This window comes from Myodes glareolus, chromosome 26 (assembly GCF_982192425.1).
Source record: "Myodes glareolus chromosome 26, mMyoGla1.1, whole genome shotgun sequence".
Taxonomy (NCBI): domain Eukaryota; kingdom Metazoa; phylum Chordata; class Mammalia; order Rodentia; family Cricetidae; genus Myodes; species Myodes glareolus.
The window spans coordinates 5,881,961-5,901,915 of NC_142051.1; the positions used below are offsets into that span (position 1 = coordinate 5,881,961).

Here is a 19,955-nt window from a genome sequence, read left to right on the forward strand (position 1 = left end):
GGCCAGCTGGAGCTTGAGGGGGGCTTTCAGCTCGGGAGGGGCGGGGGGAGGCCTGAAATAGGAGGGTTCTATTTGTACATGGGGAGAGCTCTCAGCTCTGGGCTCTCTGTGTCCCGGGGTCTCAGTGGCAAACAGTGGAGATGGCATCCCAAATGCATTTGCTGCATTTATGGTCTTTGCTGCTGTGGTCAGGAATAAGGATCAACCCAAATCTGAGCTCTCAATGGACAGGCAGTCTCTTTACTGTTGGATTTCAGATGTCAGAACATGGTTCCTTCAGTTTGTAGACATCAGAGGCTGAGCCGTTCCTAAATGCTGAGACCACCACCACCAACCCAACTCTCTTTTTCCCTTCTTAATCAAATTAAAAAGCCTCTTTGGGAATGGCAAACGTATACAGAAAACTCAAAGAGACCATCTGACCCTTGGGAGTTCTTTATCCACTCATGACTATGGTAGCAGAATAAGTGGGACCTCACTATGAATTATTCTGTGGATGGCTCTGGGGCACCACAGTTAGCTTAGGTTTTGTGAACACAAGTAAGACGGGTGAACAATGTTGACCTGCAGCAATAACTTGAGCTCCAGAGTGTCCTCAACAGTTTGACATTTTATTGTGATGCTCTTTAAAAGATGTGCACTCGGTTCCTAACAATCCATCCCTCAAACCCCAACTCACACCAAAGGGCTCTGCAAATCGGCACCAGGGTTCTATGGACGGGACAAAGCACACAGTCCTAACAACTATGGCTATTTTGTGTACGTGGAGTCAGATAGTGTTGTGGACTACAATCTGCTCATCAAACGACCCCCTCCATGAACTATATACAGACACTGAGATCTGGGAGAGGACGGAGGACCTCAGGGTTCATGCATTTCCTTCCTTTCCTTGTCCCTTTCCTCTGTGAGTTCCTTCTGTGGCTTGAACCCTGCCGGGGTGACCCGTCTCAGTTGCTGCAGCTTTTAGGGTCCTCCGTGCAGGGGACATCTTATCTTAAACTATTCTGTGCATGGCTCCAAGGGGGCCCACGCCAAATGTGAAGGTGTAAAACTGTTGGTCCATTACTAGGCAAAGGAAGGAAAAGTGACTGCTTCTCTGGAGACGTCTGGAACCGTCAACAGGACTACAGGAGAGAAGAGGGAGGAAAAGGTAAGTGAAGGATGGGTGGGAACTAGGAGCCATTCCCCGGAGGCCCAGGCCTGAGATCCCAAGGGACTTACAAAAGCATGTCCCTTCTCTTTCAAGGCGGCAAAGGCCTGACCTAGGGGGACAGAAAGGCATAGATGGACACACAGAAGGCAGCAGTGGGGTTGCAGCAGGGGTGAGGTGGGTGGGGAGGATTGCCAGAGAGCTGTTTGGAGGAGGACGATGGGGAAAACTAAACTTCAAGTTTAAGAAAGGTATTTACAAATAAATCCTAAAGCTGCTAGTTTCTTATGACTTCTGCGAGCATCCTCCATCAAAGAAGAAACATGGTTTTAAGAATTGATATTGATTTCTAGTAAATGGGTTCATTGAGGAGACGATGAACTCCCAAGGAAACCAGAGGTGGGATGTTTAAAAGGCTCAGTGTCCAGCAAACCTCAATCCTGGCTGGGTCTCTACGGTTTCTTTTACAAAATGGCCAAAAAGAATGGTCCTGAAAATTTTGAATTATTTTTCTCTGTGTAGTCCTGGCTGTCCTGGAATAATTCATCCTGTAGACCAGGCTGGCTTTGAACTCAGAGATCTGCCTGTCTCTGCCTCCGAGTACTGGATTTAAAGGTGTGCACCACCACCACCGCTGGCAGTTGTGAGGTTTAAAACCTTACCATTCCTGGAAGTACCTGGGGGTGGTTGTGAAATGAGGAGAGCGACTTGGAAAGGGAATATTTCATCCATATTGTTTTCCTGCAAAGGGATGATTAGATCAGCAAACTGAGGTAGCAGTCACTCATGATTTTGATTTTAGTACAGATCTTACTTGGTTTCTGCGTGAATTATTGCCAACACTGTGCCACTCTGAGGTGGGCATGCCAGTCTGAGATTAGACCTAAAAGGTGATTAATGGTGTGTCCAAAGGGGTTTGTTCTGAGCCACCTGCTTGCTTCATCAGGACGTGCAGACATCAGTGGCTGTGGCTAGGTGGACCATCGGTACCTTAGTAAAAACAATGTGTTCAGAACGATACGGGCGTGGGGGTGGATATAACTCAGTGGTAAAGTGTGTGCTTAGCATGCAAGAGGCCTCCGGTTCAATCCCAGTACTAAACAAACACACAGTCTGCTATTTTTTTTTAAGCTAGAGGAAAAATAGAGTAAATATATGATAAAGAAAAATGGCTATGCGCTAAAATGCCAGGAAAGAAGTTCCTAACTGAGTCCATTTGACTAGATGAGTTCCGTAGAGGTCACAGGCAAAATCCAAAACAACAAACCAAACATGAACAGGACAAGCACAGAAATCATGATTCTGAGGTACAAAACCGGGAAGAGGCCATCCCGGCACCACAGGGTCATCTTCCCGTGGCGGCTCGACAGGGCTCTCACTCAGTACCGTAGCCACATCTGGCTTGGCTCAAAGAGATGTGGGCAACAGAGCTGGGGGTTCAGGATTTGGGACCACTGGGCCTTTTTGAACTAAAGGAAGCAAGGTAATTAGGTCACAACATCCATGGATCAATTTCCTGTCTGTTTGTTTCCATTGCCATAAAGGAGAGCATGGGGTTTGAAGGAAGGGAGAAATATTTCTCAGGCAGTTATTGAACAACTTCGTAGGAGTTTGTGCTGGAGTTAGAAAGTCCTCGATATTCAACTGCTCTAGTCCTTTGCAAATGGAGGTGGTGAACTTGGACATCTCCAGGGCCAGATCGCGTTCTCGGAGGGAGCAATGCCAACAGCTCTGGAGACACTGTCTCCTCTGCCTTTCCAGGTTCAGGTCAAGCAATAGCTGAGGTTTTTCTACCTTCTTCCATTGAGTTCTTAACCCAGATCCAGGGAAATGACATTTATGGAAGGGGCCATCATGGAGCCCCTGCAAGCCATGGACTGAAAGTCTCACTGAAGCCCCCTCTCTGACTTTTAATAGTTGCTGACCCCACTCTGGATGCTCGGTGTTGGTTTCTAGCCAATGGCTCTTCCCGCATGTGTCACAGACCATGGCGGGTGATACTCCAGTAAGACCTGGAACTCGGGTTCTCTTTCTCACAGGCCACTCACCCGGGCCACGCTAATCCAAAGTCATATACCGCAGGGGGCAAGGTGTCGCCTTCGTTACAAGGGCTGCAGCATTGGATTTTCAAGTAAGTCTAAGAGTTTCTATTGTCTTTAAAATGACATATGTCCAGTTATTAAAAAAGGTTACAAAATACAAATGCCCATGTTAATGTAGCTAGCCCCCGACATCATTACATTCGACGACATAGAAAAGTCAACAGATCTCCAGTTATAGGCGCAAGACTGAGGAACGTCACAGACCACTGTCACTAATCTATCTTCAACTTCAGACTCCCTCCCCTCGGGACCTTGGTTTCTACATCGTGCAAGACTTGTCTGTGGGACCCTGGGAAGGTGCAGCAGGCCCTACAGTAGGGTTTGTTTTTGGAAGAACAGCAGGCTTTGGCCTAAGGGCTGGGGGCTTCAGCTGCACGCCCATCCTGGGCGCCACCATCGGCTTGAAAGTACTCATTGTATCACTGGATGAGCTCGTGCTCCGGCGAATCTGAGGCTCCGAGCTCCTGAGGGCGACGTTGTGCAGGGGGCTTAGAGATTCCATGGAAGTTGCAGGGGTGGGCGAGTTTTTCACTTGTTCCAAGGTATCCAGCACGACATCGGGGGCATGCTTCACCGTGCTCTGTCTTTCTAGTTCACGGAGTTCATTCAAAGCAGTGTTCATGGTCTCTTCGATATCCTATGGTGGCGGGGGGGGGGGAACGATAGAGGAAAAGATAGGCTTGTCATTATAGGAACAAAGTGAACAGACCCATAAAGAACATGCATATTTGATCTTTATAGTCTGTCCATAGAGTGTATGCACCATCCCCTTGTGCATTTGGTTTCATCCTAAATGATACTTAGAAGCAATGCACATGGAGCCATAGATCAAGCAATTGTCATTCTGAGGTAGCAGGCAACCTATTGAGGTCTCTTATAACTTGTGCAGTATTGATCAGAATTCTATTCCATCTTGTATGTATGTTCATGTGGGGGCAGGTGCACGTGCACATGTGTGCATGTGCAGGCCTGAGGTCAACTTCAGGTGTCTGTCATCAGGTGCTATCCATTTCTCTTTTGAGTAAAAAGTGCCTCACTGTGCTGGAACTCACTGCCTGGCCAGCAGACCCAGGGATCTGCTTGTCTCTTCCTCCTCAGGGCAGGTTTACGAGTGCACAGCACTGCACTCTGGTTTTTACGGTTGGTTCTGAGAACGGAACATCCTTCCTCATGGTTGTGCATCAAGAACTTCACCAAATGAGCCTTCTCTCAGACCCTCTTGAGATATATGTAAAAGTAAAAGCCCTGTTTATAATAACCAGAATTATTAAAATATAAAATAATTTAGCCAGAAATGTGCACATATTTAGGGAATTTTCTGTGTGATGTTTATATACACATCACACACACACACGTGTGTGTAGTGACCAGTCTAGGCTATGTTTACATACACATCACATACATACGTGTGTAGTGACCAGTCTAGGTTATGATGTATATGCATATTACACACACACACGTGTGTGTAGTGACTAGTCTAGGTTATGATTGCCTCATATGTTTATTGCTTCTTTGTGTTGGGAACATTCAAATTATTTTCCAAAATTAATGATGTTTAAATATTTAATAGTAAATATTTGTGGTGGTTTGGAAGAAAATGACCCCACTATTAGGAACCTCCAGCTTTCCCCTGCATGATTCAGAAAGCCCCATTCTAGTCTGTCTGTCTGTCTGTCTGTCTCTCTCTTTCTCTCTTTCACCAAAACCTACCCACTCAGAGTCTCTGGACAAAGGGAAGGCACAAAAGGCCCAGTTCCCAAACCCAATTCTTGGCAGTAGCTGCTTCCCATGAAGTTGCCAGTCGCCCAATTCCCTTCTTAAACGCTCAATTTTTACCTTACTCAGGCACAAACCCAGCTTGTGGTGGACCGTAATCATCCTTGCCAACAACTCATAAAATCTCCCTACTTTCATTTGGGGAGCAATGCCTCTGGCCCCAATCTCTGGGACCAGAGAACCCATAGGGAGTTGCTCCAATAAACTTATTGTTATATATACTTCTTCAATTTGGCTTGATCTGTCTTACTGCATCATTGGCTTAGAAACTTATTATGGGGAGGCAGAAAACCTATTAATTTACTTTTTTTGGTTTGTTTTTTATTTTTATTTTTTCATGACAGGGTTTCTCTGTATAACAGTCCTAGTTGCCCAGGAACTAGTTCTTGTAGACAAGGCTGGCCTTGAACTCACAGAAATCCACCTGCCTTTGCTTCCCAAGTGCTGGGATTAAAGGCATGTGCCACCACCACTTGGCTTAATTTACTTTTTAAAAACTTATGGTTATTTTCTGTTTGTTGTTTTGCCTTGACTGGGTTCATTCAGAATCCCCATCTTGAATTCCTGGAATTTATTCTGGGACTCCAGTGTAGTCTTGTCTTGTGGCTCTCAATTATATTTCTTTTTCTTCTTTGTTTTTTTATATTCCACTTACTGAATACTTGAGGTGTAAGATTTTTGTTTGGGTTTTGTCTCAGGATTTCTATCTCTTTGTTGATTTTTATCATCTAGGCCATGAAAGGCTGTGTTTTCTGAATTCTTTGTCTTCTCTTGTTCCCACTTAATTCTGCTATGGCCACTATTTTGAGTTTGTTTTCAAGGCTGTAAATTTCCTTTTCTTTGGGGTCTGCTAACTGGTGTTACTGTCATCCTATTTTCTTCATGTTTTGTTGGTTTCTTTGTTGATATTTCTACAGCTAATGCAATATTCACATTTCCAAATTTTATAGGTTACTTATTCATTTCAGAGAGGCCTAATGCCTGTTGTTGGACGTTGTTACCCTGGATTCTAGATGGACTCAGGAGCAGACCACTGTGTACACCATCTATCATCCTTGTCAGAGATGTCCGTGATGACATCATTGGTCCAGGATGTAGGTGTCTATGCCTACACTGGTATGACAGTTTCGCTGAGGGCGGGCACTACCCAGGCATATGCAGGCACTGTGGGTAAAGCTGCCTGCCTGACCTTTCGGTAGGTTGGGCTGCCATCTGGTTATTGGGCATGGTTCTCACAGGTGCTGGGAAGCAGAACTGTGCCTGGTTGTCTATAGACCAGTGTGGCATATGTGTGTGTCCTATATGCTGCGTGAGGGGCAGACTAATGAGGACATCAGGCTGCTGCCTAGCTGTCTACCGGGACTTGGCTCTGAGCAGCCAGGGGTATGGTGCTGCAGCCAGTTGGGTGAACATGGTAGACAGTAGTAGAGACACAGAAAGGGAGCCACTGTATGGTCAACGGGCATCAGAGAAAACACTCTAGCAGGAGGATCCAGTTCAGAACTGGAGCTTGGGTCCTCGTGACTGTGTCACAACTACACTTTGTGAGAGTGCAGCTCTGTGAACGGTGGGCAATTCTCCCTACCAGGCTGGAGGCTGTAAGGACCTTCCGACTCTCCCAGACAGTCATCTGCAGAACCAATACTACTCACATCAACTTCCCTTCTCTCATGAGAATTCCATCTAGGCTCTGAAGCCGCTGCCCGGGGAGGCAGGATGTGTGCTGGCTAGTTTTTTTTTTTTTTTTTTTTTTTTTTTATCAACTTGACCCAAGCTAGAGTAATTCTGGAAGAGTGAACCGCAGTTGAGAAAACACCTTCGCTGGGGCCTGACCTGTGGGAAAGCTCACGCTGCGTTGCCTTAAACAGTAATTGATGGAGGAGAGGCCGTCCGGGTGGGTGTGCACCCCTAGGCAGGTGCAGCAAGCCCGTGAACTCTGCCATGGCCGCTGCACTGGGTCCTGCTACCTGAGCTCTTGCCCTGGCTCCCCAGGAGGTCGGACTGTAAGTGTAACATAAAATAAACTCTTTCCTCCCTGGGTTGCTTCTCATTATGGTGTTTCATCGCAGAAAGATAACACTAAGACAGAGTTGGAGAGGCAATGAGCCTCACTTTCCCTCTGTAACGCTCTCTTGGCTTTAGACTTAAAAATCTATAGAGTTCATGCCACTCCCTGAGGAGTACTTCAGTACACGTCCTTGGCCATTCCAAGGAATTCCAATTCCAATTTCAGTTGGATAGATTAGGGCTGGCTACTCTTTATCATGGTTGTCTTCTCTTTATCGGGGGCAGGGATAAGTGACAGGTAACCCTACTTTCCTATTTTGTCATCTTTCTCATATTATGAAAAATTTGAGGAGCAAAATGGAGTACACTTGTCATGCTTAAATAAGTATATGCATGCGTGCCCGATTGAAGAAAAGAAAGCAGAACTCCGCTCAAAAACCCTGCCAGACCTATAACCTTGACAAAGGCCACTGCACTCTTACATGGAAAATACTTCTACAAGGACATCGCTCCAGCATGGACATCTGCCTAGCAACTGTCTGTCCTCCAGCCTTGGATGGATGCCAGCCTTGTCGTTTATTAGTCCTTCTAGTCAAGGACTATTCTTTCAAAATAGTGTAATCCTCCTCTAGCTTTAGAATGTTTCTGTGTCTCTGCTTCTTCGACAGCAACACATTCCCAAGCAATGTCCCTGCCAATCCCAAACAAACACCTCTGTTCTCTGAAGAATGTCTCTGATTGTCATTTAGGCCGACAATATAGAAACATGAAATGCTTTTTGCATGGTGGTAAAATTCTCTAGGGCTATCATTATGTGAACTGCCCTTCGACTGCAACACTGAGCAAGGGCTGTGCATCCTTGAGGAAAATCACAGCTCCGGGAGGAGCGTCTTTCGCAGAGTATGGAAGCTAATGGAATGGGCAACGCTATGCCAATGCCCCCTTTTAACCGCTGAATTGATGGAAAGGCTACATGAGGGTATAAAAACCTTTCTATATTTTTGCATAGTTATCAACTATCATTCATACAAAGTAGTTCTACTGCTCTACAGCACAGCAGGGCAACTACAGCTCATAATTAGTCACATGGTTTACAAAGGCGAAATATCTAGGGGAGCTGTAATGCTGATTCGATAGCTACACTTGTGTATACCAAATTATTATATTGCATCCTATAAATATGTATCATCATTATATTGATAAAGAAAACAATTAAAACTGAATACATTTTATTTTTTTAAAAAATACTGATTTCCTTATATTTATCACTTATGTTATCAAATATATCATTAATCCAGTTCAGATAGAAAGGGAGAATTGTACAAATTTCAAAGGGCAAAGTGTGCCTCATTGAAGAACTGATAAGATACTACATGCTTTTGCCATTAAGATAATAATGCTGGTAAAATTAAATATATATTCAATATTAAATATATATTCATAAAAAATGGAATGCTATTCAGAATTGAAAGGAATCTTGGCAAATGAAACAGTATGTGTGTACCTTGAGGACCTTTGTGTTATATGGAAATGTGAATACTGTATGGTCTACACGTACAAGGTTGTGGACAGTCAGATCCACAGGAATGGAAGTAGGTGCTGTGGGAAGGAGGACTTGGGGGCTGTTGTCTAATGAGGAGAAAGTACCACTTGTGGAAAGTTCTGGAGAGTCACTTCTTGACAACAGCAATAGTCTCTATCAAAATATCTACACTTAAAAATGGCTAAGATAGCAAAATTTATGACTTTTTTTTAAAACTGTGTGAAAAAACAGCCATGCTTTTCTTCCCTTTATCCCCGGGACTGCCACGCGCCTGGACCCCAATCCTGACTCCCCCAGTGTCACTTGTCCTTGATCCCCGCTGTATTACCAGCACCTTGAGAAAACAGGGGCATCTCACCTGTTCAAGAAAGCCTTTCATAGCCTGCCAGGAGTGGCACTCGCCTTTAATCCCAACACTTGGGAGGCAGAAACTGGTGGATCTCTGTGAATTTGAGGCCAACCTGGTCTACAGAGCAAGCTCCAGGACAGACACCAAAGCTACAGAGAAAAAACCTGTCTCAAAAAACCAAACCCAAACAAAAAACCAAAGAAACAAAACAAAGAAAGCCTTTCACAGATCCTGGCACAGCCAGTGCTCAATAAGCATTTGCTACATGAATAAGCAAGGACATGATATTAAAGTACAGTATCCAATAAAGAATAAAGCCAATCATGGTACGATGACATCTGTGGACAGCACACTCTTCCTCTACTCAAGGACCCCACTGACTTGCTAATAACAAGACTTGTGCGGTTTTGTGTGAACATCACTATGACATGCCCCTTTGGTTGCGTGGGAATTTTTGAAGGCTGGAGATGGATAGACAAAGGACAGAGCTAGAAACTATTTCGTGAGGGTGACAATTGCCTTCGTATGTGACTCACTTTACCGTGAAACAGAGGGATAAAATCCAACTATGAGAACCAATTATTTGCACTGGACAGAATGGAGAGAAGCTGGATTATCTGTCGACTTTCGTCTTTATGATTTATAATAAAAGGCTTTCCTGGTTCTGGCAGCCAAAGGGTTAAACAGTTTATGTCTTTTAACCTTTTTCTAAATCTGTCTCTAAACAAATCACATTTCACCCCCTTATTACAGCAGCGACGTTCAGGGTTTCTCAAATCATGACTTTTGGCTACAATCAAATGGAACTAGTTCTAAAAGGTCTCAAAGGGCCTTGCATAACCCTCCAAATAGAAAAACTCAAAGGTCAAAGTCTTTTTGATTTTGGCTGAGAAACTGCTTTATACCTCAAATTCATTTACTTGTTTACAAATGCATTAAACTACTCACATAGCCCGCGCTGCCACCAGAATTATTTATCACTAGGACATGCAGAATGTTTTGGGAATGGGGCACATTCCTGGGTGGCATTTTTTTCTTTGACTAATCCATTTTCTTCTTTGCTTCTCATTCACTCTCTTGATCCACTTAGTGTTAAAGCTTGAGAGAGCTGGGGCACAGCTGAGATCACTGTCCAGCACAGATCTGTTCACTTTCTCTGTTGCTAGACACAAAGATGGTGTCTGAACCAGAGGCTCAAATGGTAGAACAAGCAAACTCATCCACACTGTTTACCTCTGCTTTTTCGATTCTGGTCATTAGAGACAGAGCCCTTCTATGGAATCAGTGCCGGGAAGGCAAGACAAGAGGAACAAAGGACCCAGCATTATGGGTCTTTAAATGACTAACCATTATTGATTACATTATTTATTGCCTAATCTATCAGTTGCCAAGTTGAAAGTGTCATCTTTGGTTTTTATACTAATTTTGTTTCTGGGCTTTCTGTCCTGTTATAACTATCTGTTTTGCAAGCTTTAGAACTATTGGACTCTACTAGCAGGCTTTTCTTCATTCCATATTTTCCTGGCTATTCACCTCTGATGCGTATGAATGCCCTGGCTTCTCTGTTTCTGACACATCTATGTAATCAATATGAATCTAATACACCTAGAATCAATCTTCCAGTAGCAAATGGATCATCAGGAGATTCATGGCCAAGCGTTAGTCTATGAGACTAATGCCTTTGTTTTCTCTTGTTATTCCCATATGAAAATATAGTTTACAGATTTTAAATCTTTCATATTGCCTTCACCATACCTGAGCACTTAAAATACAACACCCAGTTAAAAGCACTATACCTGAGCAATTGTTTCTGGGTCCAGTGGCTTGTGGTCATTGAAGCCTGTGTATTGCCCTGACGACGTAGACCTCCTGATAGGAGGGCTGTCAATCTTCTTGAGGGAGTCATGGCGGCTGATGTTGGTCAGGCTGCCATGGCCCGGCCGCCGCCGTCGCTCAGGGCTGTCATTATTGAGGCCACGATTTTGCAACAGGCCCCTGGGGTGACTGGCTAGGTTTGGGGACCCCAGATCAATTGAGGAGTTAGAAAGAGCATGTGGGGGATGGAGGGGACAATGGCCATCACTGGTCCTGCCAGGACGTCTTCCTGGAGGGGGTGGCTCTCCTCTTTTTCTTTGCCTAGACATTCGCCAAAGGAGAAAAGAAAAGAGAAAAATCTTATGATACTGGGTAATACTTCAAGGTTGAGTGTACGATTGCTCCTCAGAGCCCCTGGAGAAGGGGGGTTAGGAGCTGATGACCAAATGTCACTTACCTGGCTAAATAGCTGTCGGAATGGCGGTCAGTTGGAGAGTTCATGTCCTTGGATGAAGACTTGTCTTCAGTGACTGGCCCGCTGCTGGCTTCACTGTCAGCTTTTTGGCTCAGAGTGTCTGAAAATGTATCATCCCTGAAACAACGGGAAGCAAGTGAGAAAGCCTCTGGCTTGATGAGTAGGAACAGGAATAAGGGCTGGCATTTATGTAAGCCTTTCATTAATTCACTTTCCTTGTTTTGTAGGTTTGGTGTGTGTGTGTGTGTGTGTGTGTTTGTATATGTGTGTGTCTGTCCATATGTGTGTGTGTGTGTGTGTGTGTGTGTAGTAATATGCATGTGAATGCAGATGTTACAGAAGCCAGAAGAGGGCATCCTACCCCTAGAGCTGAGGTACAGGTGTTTGTGAGCCACCAAACTTGGGTGCTGGGAGCTAAACTCAAGTCTTCTGCAAGAACAGTAAGAGCGGCACGTGCTCTTAAACTTGAGTGTCTTTCATCACCCTACAGTAGGTTTTCACCCTAAATATAATTATGCTGCAAGGAAATTTCAGGCATGCAAAAAGTTAAAAAATAATCAGCTACAACACACTATACCAGTCAGGTGTGGTGGCTCATGCTTTTAATCCCAGTACTCGGGAGGCAGAGGCAGGTGGATCTCTATAAGTTCGAGGCCAGCCTGGTCTATAAAGCTAGTTCCAGGACAGTCAGAGCTTACAGTTTTGAAAACAACAAAACCTCCTACTACACCAAGAGGCAACTGTGGTTAGAACCATAGGAAACAGCCTTCAGTACTTTGCTCCTATGTCTAGAATATGTCGTGTGTGTGTGTGTGTGTGTGTGTGTGTGTGACTGCCCAGGTAGTCAGTTGTCTCTGTTATTTACTGCACATTTTGGAAGCTGCTTGATTGCACTTCCTGCCTACTCAAGTAATATTATCTTCCTTCTTAGGCCTTCGATGGGGTTAAAGACTAGATAGTTGTAGTTGCTTGCCTTGCTTGCCTCTTATGACTTAGCCAAGTCATTTCTAATACAAGACTTAGACTCCTTAAGATAAAATAATTATTAAAACATTTAACCTGTTTCTTGCTTAATATTGTTTAGGCTAGATATAATTCTAATTTTTATATTTAATATCTGTTCTTACTGTATATAGTTTTATATTTGGGTTTGGAATGCTCTTATTTAGACAAATAGGGGGAGGTGCTGGGGAACCTCCTTTGGCCAATGGCCTTTGAGAGGCTGGACCAGGTTGGGCGTGGCCTTGGATACCAAGCACATGTGTGCTCTCTCTCTCTCTCTCTCTCTCTGTCTGTCTCTCTGTCTCTCTCTCTCCTCTCTCTCTCTCCTATCTTGCCTGGATTCTGGATTTGGTTCCTGTTCCCTCTTTGTGCAGAGGACTGTGATCTATGAGTCTCCCAGGACAAAGAACCCCCTTATTGTACTCAATTCTGAGCTAGTGTGTGATTCCTTTATTCACGTTCTCCTTCATGTGTGTAAGTGTGCATACATACAGTATTTACTCTATGGATAATGGGCCTCTCTGTTTTGTAATTTAGATACACATGTTTAATCAATTGCCACACACACTTTCTTTGTTTCTAAACCCGTGTATGCCACTAAGTATACCTACTCACTTTATAGAGTGTATTTCTCTTTTCCTTGAACAGTTACTTGGAGTTGGTAGTGAACAGTGAATCAGCTCACTCGGGAGACAGAGCCGCCACTCACCCGCTGTTTTCAAGCTGTTCCTTCACTTACGCCACCTCCTCCTCACGTCTTTAAACAGGCTGGAAGTTTTAGAGGGTTCTCATTGGTCAAACCGAGAGCATCGACCAAAGCCTCGATGACCGAGATGTTTCCCTTCAACTGCAAGCCTGCAGCCTCCCTTCTGGGTTTGGGCAGGGTGGGAGGTGGTGGTGGAAACAGTCAGACAGCAAGAGAAGCACCACTGCGGCCATGCTGATGTCAAAGGCCACTTTCTGCAGAGGTTAGCCTCCTGAGACACCATCAAAAGATGTCTCCCATTAGCTCTTGCTCCAGTTGGTAAATGAACAGTTGCTGGTTCTAAGCCATCAGCAGCTAACATGCAGTATAATCCTGAGGTCTGGGATTACAGCATCTCTCCCACACCTGGCTTGTGGGTGCGTGCTGGAGATGGAAGCCATGGGATCCATGGCCTGTGAGTGCTAGGCAACGCAGTCTAACAGCTGACTGCTTCTATCTTGGTTTTTTTGAGCACATTTCCTAAAGCTTTGCCAATTTCAGAGTAGATTTTCAAGGGCAAGAGAGAAATCTACCAAATAAGCTATACACAGTGATTATTTAACCATTTAGCATTAAAGTTAATAGGAAAGTGAAAAACTGACCAGTGTAGTTTGATATTATTATTATTATTATTATTATTATTATATTGCTCAAGTCAACTTAAGAATAATATCTGGGAACTAGTAGGCTGTAGCTCAGCAACTGAACACTTGCTTAGCATATGCAAGACCCTGGACTGAATTCCTAGCTTTTCCCCTTCCGGCAAAAACCTTTAGTCTGACCACTGAAAAGTTGGGACTACTCACATGTCCTGCACCACAATGTACTGATGAGGGACGAGCCCATCAATGCCGTTGTGTCTACCTTCCCACCAGTCCTCAGAGGCACGGTGATACAGCAGGAGGGACGCACCCTTCTTGAAGGACAGCTCTCTAGCAGACCGCCCGACATAGTCGAACTTGGCGATGGCTTCAATTGGCTCACACTCTACAGAAAAAAACGACAGAAAATGCCAAGGGATGGGGGAAGTCAGGAAGGCAAGACACGTTCTCTGAAAGGGTAACATGAGCTTTTACAAACAGGCTGAATGGGGCAACCATCAAACAAGAGGCAATAAGAGGCAACAGGCGAGAGAGAGAGAGAGAGAGAGAGAGAGAGAGAGAGAGAGAGAGAGAGAGAGAGAGATCTAGCTGTCATCGGTATTCTAGGCAAAGAAAAATTGTGCACCGGATCTTAATTTCCTCAGCTCCTTATTTGAGATACAATGATAGTATAATAAAAAGGCCCTGACTTTGCAGGATGATACATAAGCCTCTCCGTGGTTGTAAGATTCTCTGCAGTTGTTCTAACCTTCCCATGACGTTGATGGAGCATCTCTGCAACATGTTAGTAGCATTTACAACAGAAAAAAACCACGATTCCGGCAAGCAGGCTTTATTAGTTTTAAAAAAAGATACGCAAAATCAACATGATAAATGCTATTTAAATAAATTTATTCTCCTCATGGGCTCTTTTTTTTTCGTGGGGGGGGGATATGAAATCTCAAAATCAATACCAAAGCTCAGGAAAACTTTCTTTTGGTTCATAAACATTTTATATTTAATTATGAACCATTCATACTGTAGATGACCTTCTACTCGAAGTAATAGATCAGATTCAAAAGCTGTTTTCTGGGGATAAGAGATATTGGTGGGAGAGACTATGATAAATTTAAAAAGTTAGAGCGCAAAAGAGTGCAGATGGTACAGTGCCGTTCATGCAAATGGCATAATGGTCGAGATGCAGAGTCGACGAGTGGCTGCCATAGCTGCGGTCGGTGAGGTGATGGAGGAAGTGGTTGTGGCTATAAAGGTGGGCATGTGTTTCCTTTAATGTAAACCTTCTTTATGTTGCCTGTGACTGTGGTCACATAAATCCGCACACGTGATAAACGACAGCACTAAGTGAACCCCCACACACCGGTGCAATACGAATACGGTCAATGACCTATGTTGACATCAGCTTTCTGGCTGTGGCATTTTATCACAGGTATGCATATACGATATTACCAGTGGGGGAAACTGAGAGACGCATCTACATATCTCTCTGTGTTCTTTCTTACCACTGCAAACAAATCTGAAATCTTGGTGGCGGGGGAACCAATTACACTTTGGGTTTAGGACTAGAAGGAGGGCAAACCATACTAAATTAAACCCCTATAAAGGGTGCTTTGTGGTCTATCCTACTTCAGAAATGTCCTCCAGTCAAAGCCTTTCTCTCCTCTCCCACCAGCCCCTCATTCTTGTCCATGCTGTCCATGGTCATCTAATGAGAATAAGTGGAAATGAAAAAAATGTAAGGAGTGTATGCTTATAGAACATAAGCTTACAGGAGCATCTGTGTAATGAGTGATGCCTCATTTGCTAAAACCTGGGCATGCGTTAGTTTCAAAGTATTCTAGAATATGCAGGCAACGTGGTGGAGGAAAGCCTTCCATCTCTCAACAGTCTGGGAAATTGCTTTCCATTTATCGCGATAACGAATCTACTCATTTGAAAGAGCTCATCATCCCTGTGTTCCTCACAGCGTCGGTTACACAATGTGAGGAATCTTGGAGTAAAGAAAGCCAGGTTTCTCTCTCACCTGACAAATTCAAAATTCTCTGGGACATATAAGGCAGGAGCAAGGACATCAATGAACATCAAAAACCTTCATATCAAGGGCTTGGGTCAACCACAGCAATTCACCTTAAGACCATGTTTGAAGTGAATATTATGTCACAATACTCATAACACTAGGCCTTGCATGGAAAAAGGTGTAAGAGCTTTCAGAAGAACAATATAAGTCTTTTCAGTAACTGGATAAAACTTTTAGACCAGATGTTCCTGCTTAGAGTTGACTGTGAAATGGCCCCATGGCCTGTAGTTAATGGTTAGTCCATAGCCAGGTGTCACTGTTTCGGGACACTGTTCTCTCTTTAATGGAAGAAATTTCTGGATATGGTGCCTGCCTGGCAGATATTGACGGGGCAGGGCTAGGAAGGTAGAGGTAGGTGAAATTATAGTCAAATTCTCTGCTGCCTGAATACCAGGGTAACCAGATACCTGTCACTCAAAAAACACTGCCGCCCCGAATACCAGGGTAACCAGACGCCTGTCACTCACGCTGCCGCTCTGTCTTCCCCACCACGATGGACCACATCTCCTAAACTATGACTTAAAACAAACTCCCCCTTCCTCAAGTTGTAGATAAAAGTAAACAGCTTATCACCTCAAGTCACACCTTATTAAACCTACACGAGTGGGAGCACTATTAAATATTTAATAGTGGAGAGGAGAGGACTTCCCATGTAAATGGAATGGCCCTTTGTTCCAAATTTCCAGAGAAAGCATCAATCCTGGTTGATCTGGGATGGTGAGATCTGAAAATCCAGACTCCAGTTTTCCCTGGAGGGTAGAAACAAGTCTGTTTACAGAGTGAAGACATGCTAATTTATTAAAAGTAACTTCACCACACAGGATTTGCCAACTCTTGTGTCAACAGACCCTTATATTTATATTTTTTAATAAAAAAATGAAAAGCTATCATTAGAGGACAGGATATATAATCTGTGCACAGTGTGTCAAGGAGAAAGGAAAAGGGACTCAGTGTGTCTCTTCTGTGCATGCACTGTTATGATGTTAATGCTGGCCAAAGGCTACCGAGAACAAAATACACATTGCATACACAAATCATTTCAGAATTACGACTCTGTGATCGTCACATCTTTTTATCATGGCTTTTTCACATAACAGGATTATCAGCTTCACTAAATTTACTGAACCGTGGGGCAGGTTGTACAAGAATGACCGCAAGTGTCAGAAGACTATTTTATTGGTGACCTTAGTGTATCAACAGGTAATTTTCAGCAATTTCATTATTTTGACTCTTTGTACTCTCCTGGGAGCCATTTCACAGTCAAGTGCCAATCAATAAGCTATTTACAGTCATCTTAGTCTGGGTATTGCATGGCAAATCAATCCCAGGGCATGGGGCGCCATGGCTCTTTCATACAGAGAGTCTTCTGGTCTTTTCGGGTCCTGTGGAGACTTCTCAGAATGCTGCTACTGCTGACATCAATACCAATAATAGCAAGGGTGTAACGTGATTACTTAGTGCTTCTGCATGGCTCTGCTAACTGTGCAAAGGGGAAGCAGACTCAGCGGAGTGGCTGCCTGGACGATCTGGTGCTATCAAGTGCAATGTTCCTGTTGGAAGTTTAGTGTGATGTAATAATGTCACACCTTCTCTTGGGAACTTCATTATCCCTAATACACATCCTTCTAGATTTGTCATCTGTCGCCCTTGCGGAGGTGAGCTTTGCTCTGTGACAGCCTGTCTTGAAAACAGAACTTGGTCTTTGTAGTGATACCGTGATAGAGAAAAAAAAACACACTGTCTGGCAGTCAAAAAGGCCGTTCATTTAGCTAAGATTCCAGTTAATTCAGCTATGGAATTGGAAGGGCGTGGCTGTGGGCAAGAAGTTCTTTGAGAGCAACGCTTTTCCTTCCTGCAAAAGTGGTGGCCATGATCAAAATGAGATCTACACTGTTGCGTGCGCAACAAAGACTCTCTCTTGTAGTCAAGAGGCAGACATTTGACAGGTGGTGTGAAGTGGAACTGGTAGGTGGGGAGAGAGGAGGATGGGCTTTGCCTAAGCTTTTCCTCCACAGTAGAAAGCAAAGGAACATTCAGAGGTCAGCAGAAAAAAAAAAAGGAATGAACAGAGAGAGAAACAGATAAACCTGGGGTGAGGAAAAGGATGGTATCAGAGGTAGGGGCTCAGGAATGTTCAGAAACATCTTAGAAATATGAGCTCTCACTCGAAAGAATGATCTTTAAGCCCAGACAATGTCATTTCATCCCACTTTCAAAAGGAGCAAAGGTTTATGGCCTACTCCATGAGACGGACTCGAGTCTGACACTGCTCCGGTGGCCAAAGAACCAGAAACTGGACAAGGGAAATGGACCTAAGGGCCAACCAAACACTACTGCTCTCCTGAAGGAATGGAGGAGTAAAATCGCTCATAATGACATTCTGCTGCACCCACAGATCAGGGTCTTGCTCAGCCATCCTTAGAGAAGCTTCCTCCTGCAGGAGATGAGAACAGAAACAGAGACCCAGAGATACTGCCAGATGATATCTGACAAACCTTGGAGCACTCATCCCTAAATGCGATGTCTCTATCAAATACCTCTCCTTGGCACTTGTGAACCCTTCAGAAGCAGAAGTGGAAAGGGTGTAAGAGCCAGAGGGAGTATGGAGGATACTAAGAAAGCAGTGTCTTCTGGATACAACAGGACTGGCACACGCCGGAACTCACAGAGACTGTGGCAGCACACACAGGTCCAGGTCGGATGGGGTCCCAGTGCCGAGAGAGGGGAAGTGGGCACAAGCCCCCATTCCTAACCCAGAACCTATCTCCAACTGATAACTGCTCACAAGGGAAAAATTAGTTTTCCCCAAGAGTCTCACTGGGCATACAAACCACACTTCAGGGCAAGATTCATGCCTTGCAGTAGATGGCGAACACAAAATAAAACTCAGTGGGATTTTTGGAAGTTCCTTTTGTTTCCTATTGCTTTGTTTGGGCATTTTCACCTTGCTGGATTTTTGTTTATATGTTTCCCAATTTTATTTTTTTATGGGTTTTGTGTATGTGTTTCTCGTGCTTTGACTTTTTTGTTTTGTCTTCTAATGAGACGCACAAAGGCACAGAGTGGGAAGGTGAGGATGGGGGAAGAGAGCCGGGAGGGGAAACCATGATCACATACATTGTATGAAAAAGTTCATTTTCAATAAAAAGGAACACAATGGAATTTTTTTTCTTCCTCAGCAGATAATCAACACAATGGTAAAGGTCCTAGTTACTCTCCTACTAAAACTCCAGCTTTTACAGCTACAACCCTAAGCCGTCAGTCATGAGGGAGAATCAAAGGCCAGAATGAGAGCCAGTGACTCGACTGGACATGTGAGCCATCATGTGAGAATCTCCATTGGTCTTCAAGGAACTCAAGAGTAGGATCTGCTTGACATGGGCATCCTGGGTATCCTCCTGCCCTACCAAAAGAACTGTCCTCTTCACATCCTAGTGAACTTCAGTGTGACATCTTGGAACCCTACTGTCTTACGACTCCGCAGGCCATTACCATCTCTGCTCCACCGTCCTCAGGGAATAACCGTCTCAAGACTTTGGTACACACCATCTCTGAGACTCCCCAGTGTGCTGTGGTCCTTAGGTTGGTTGGAAATTCATAATACCAGGCCACGTGGAAACCTTCAAGCTAAAAATGGCACATTGTACTATAGGCTGCGGTGCCTCTGAAAGGAATAGATGAAGGATTCATTGGAGGAAGCTATCTTCATGAGGCCAAAGTTCTAAGACACACATCAAAAATCTATATGCACGCTAGAAAACAAGACCTAATAAGTGAGCGCTAACGGAAGGTTCGGAAAATGTGTCGGAATTATCAGACATATAATATGAAATGGTGGAAAAATTTGATATCTAGGAGTAAAGATCCAGGAGCTTAAACAGAAAAAAAAAACACAAAAAAACAAAACAAAACACCGCCCCCCACCCAATGATCAAGAAGCAGATGTGTTAGTATACCAGGTAGACTGCAAAGAAATAAAAACAGAAATAAGAGTTCAGTGGGTGAAAGAATTTTACAGCTAGAGAGGCTCTCAGAGAAAACTCACATTATGATCTCAAGGACACGGCGGTAATGCCGACAATCCCAGCACTCCGGAGGCAGACTGGGAGGAGTCTAAGTTTATAGTAGGTCTGTGCCATACAGCAACACTCTGCCCTTCGTTTCATTTCATTTTGTTTTGAGTTAGAGTTTCTCTGTGTAGTCCTAGCTGTCCTCGAACTCGCTCTGTAGACCAGGCTGGCCTCAAACTCACAGAGATCTGCCTGCCTCTGCCTGCCTCTGCCTGCCGAGTGCTGGGATTAATAATGGCTTGCAC

At 44.2% G+C, this 19,955-nt stretch overlaps 1 protein-coding gene across 2 annotated transcripts in view; it reads right to left on the minus strand.

Moving 5' to 3' along the window:
* Positions 1-597: 597 nt before the first annotated feature.
* Srgap1 (SLIT-ROBO Rho GTPase activating protein 1) overlaps positions 598-19,955 on the minus strand; it is a 274,372-nt gene continuing 255,014 nt past the window's right edge. For both annotated transcript variants that reach the window (XM_085683398.2, XM_085683397.2), the window contains exons 19-22: positions 13,771-13,951; positions 11,200-11,334; positions 10,724-11,063; positions 598-3,889 (exon numbers count right to left, since the gene is read on the minus strand). In XM_085683398.2, coding sequence (XP_085539524.1) covers positions 3,512-3,889; positions 10,724-11,063; positions 11,200-11,334; positions 13,771-13,951 — 1,034 coding nt within the window. In that variant the 3' untranslated portion in view covers positions 598-3,511. The remainder of the gene's footprint in view (positions 3,890-10,723; positions 11,064-11,199; positions 11,335-13,770; positions 13,952-19,955) is intronic.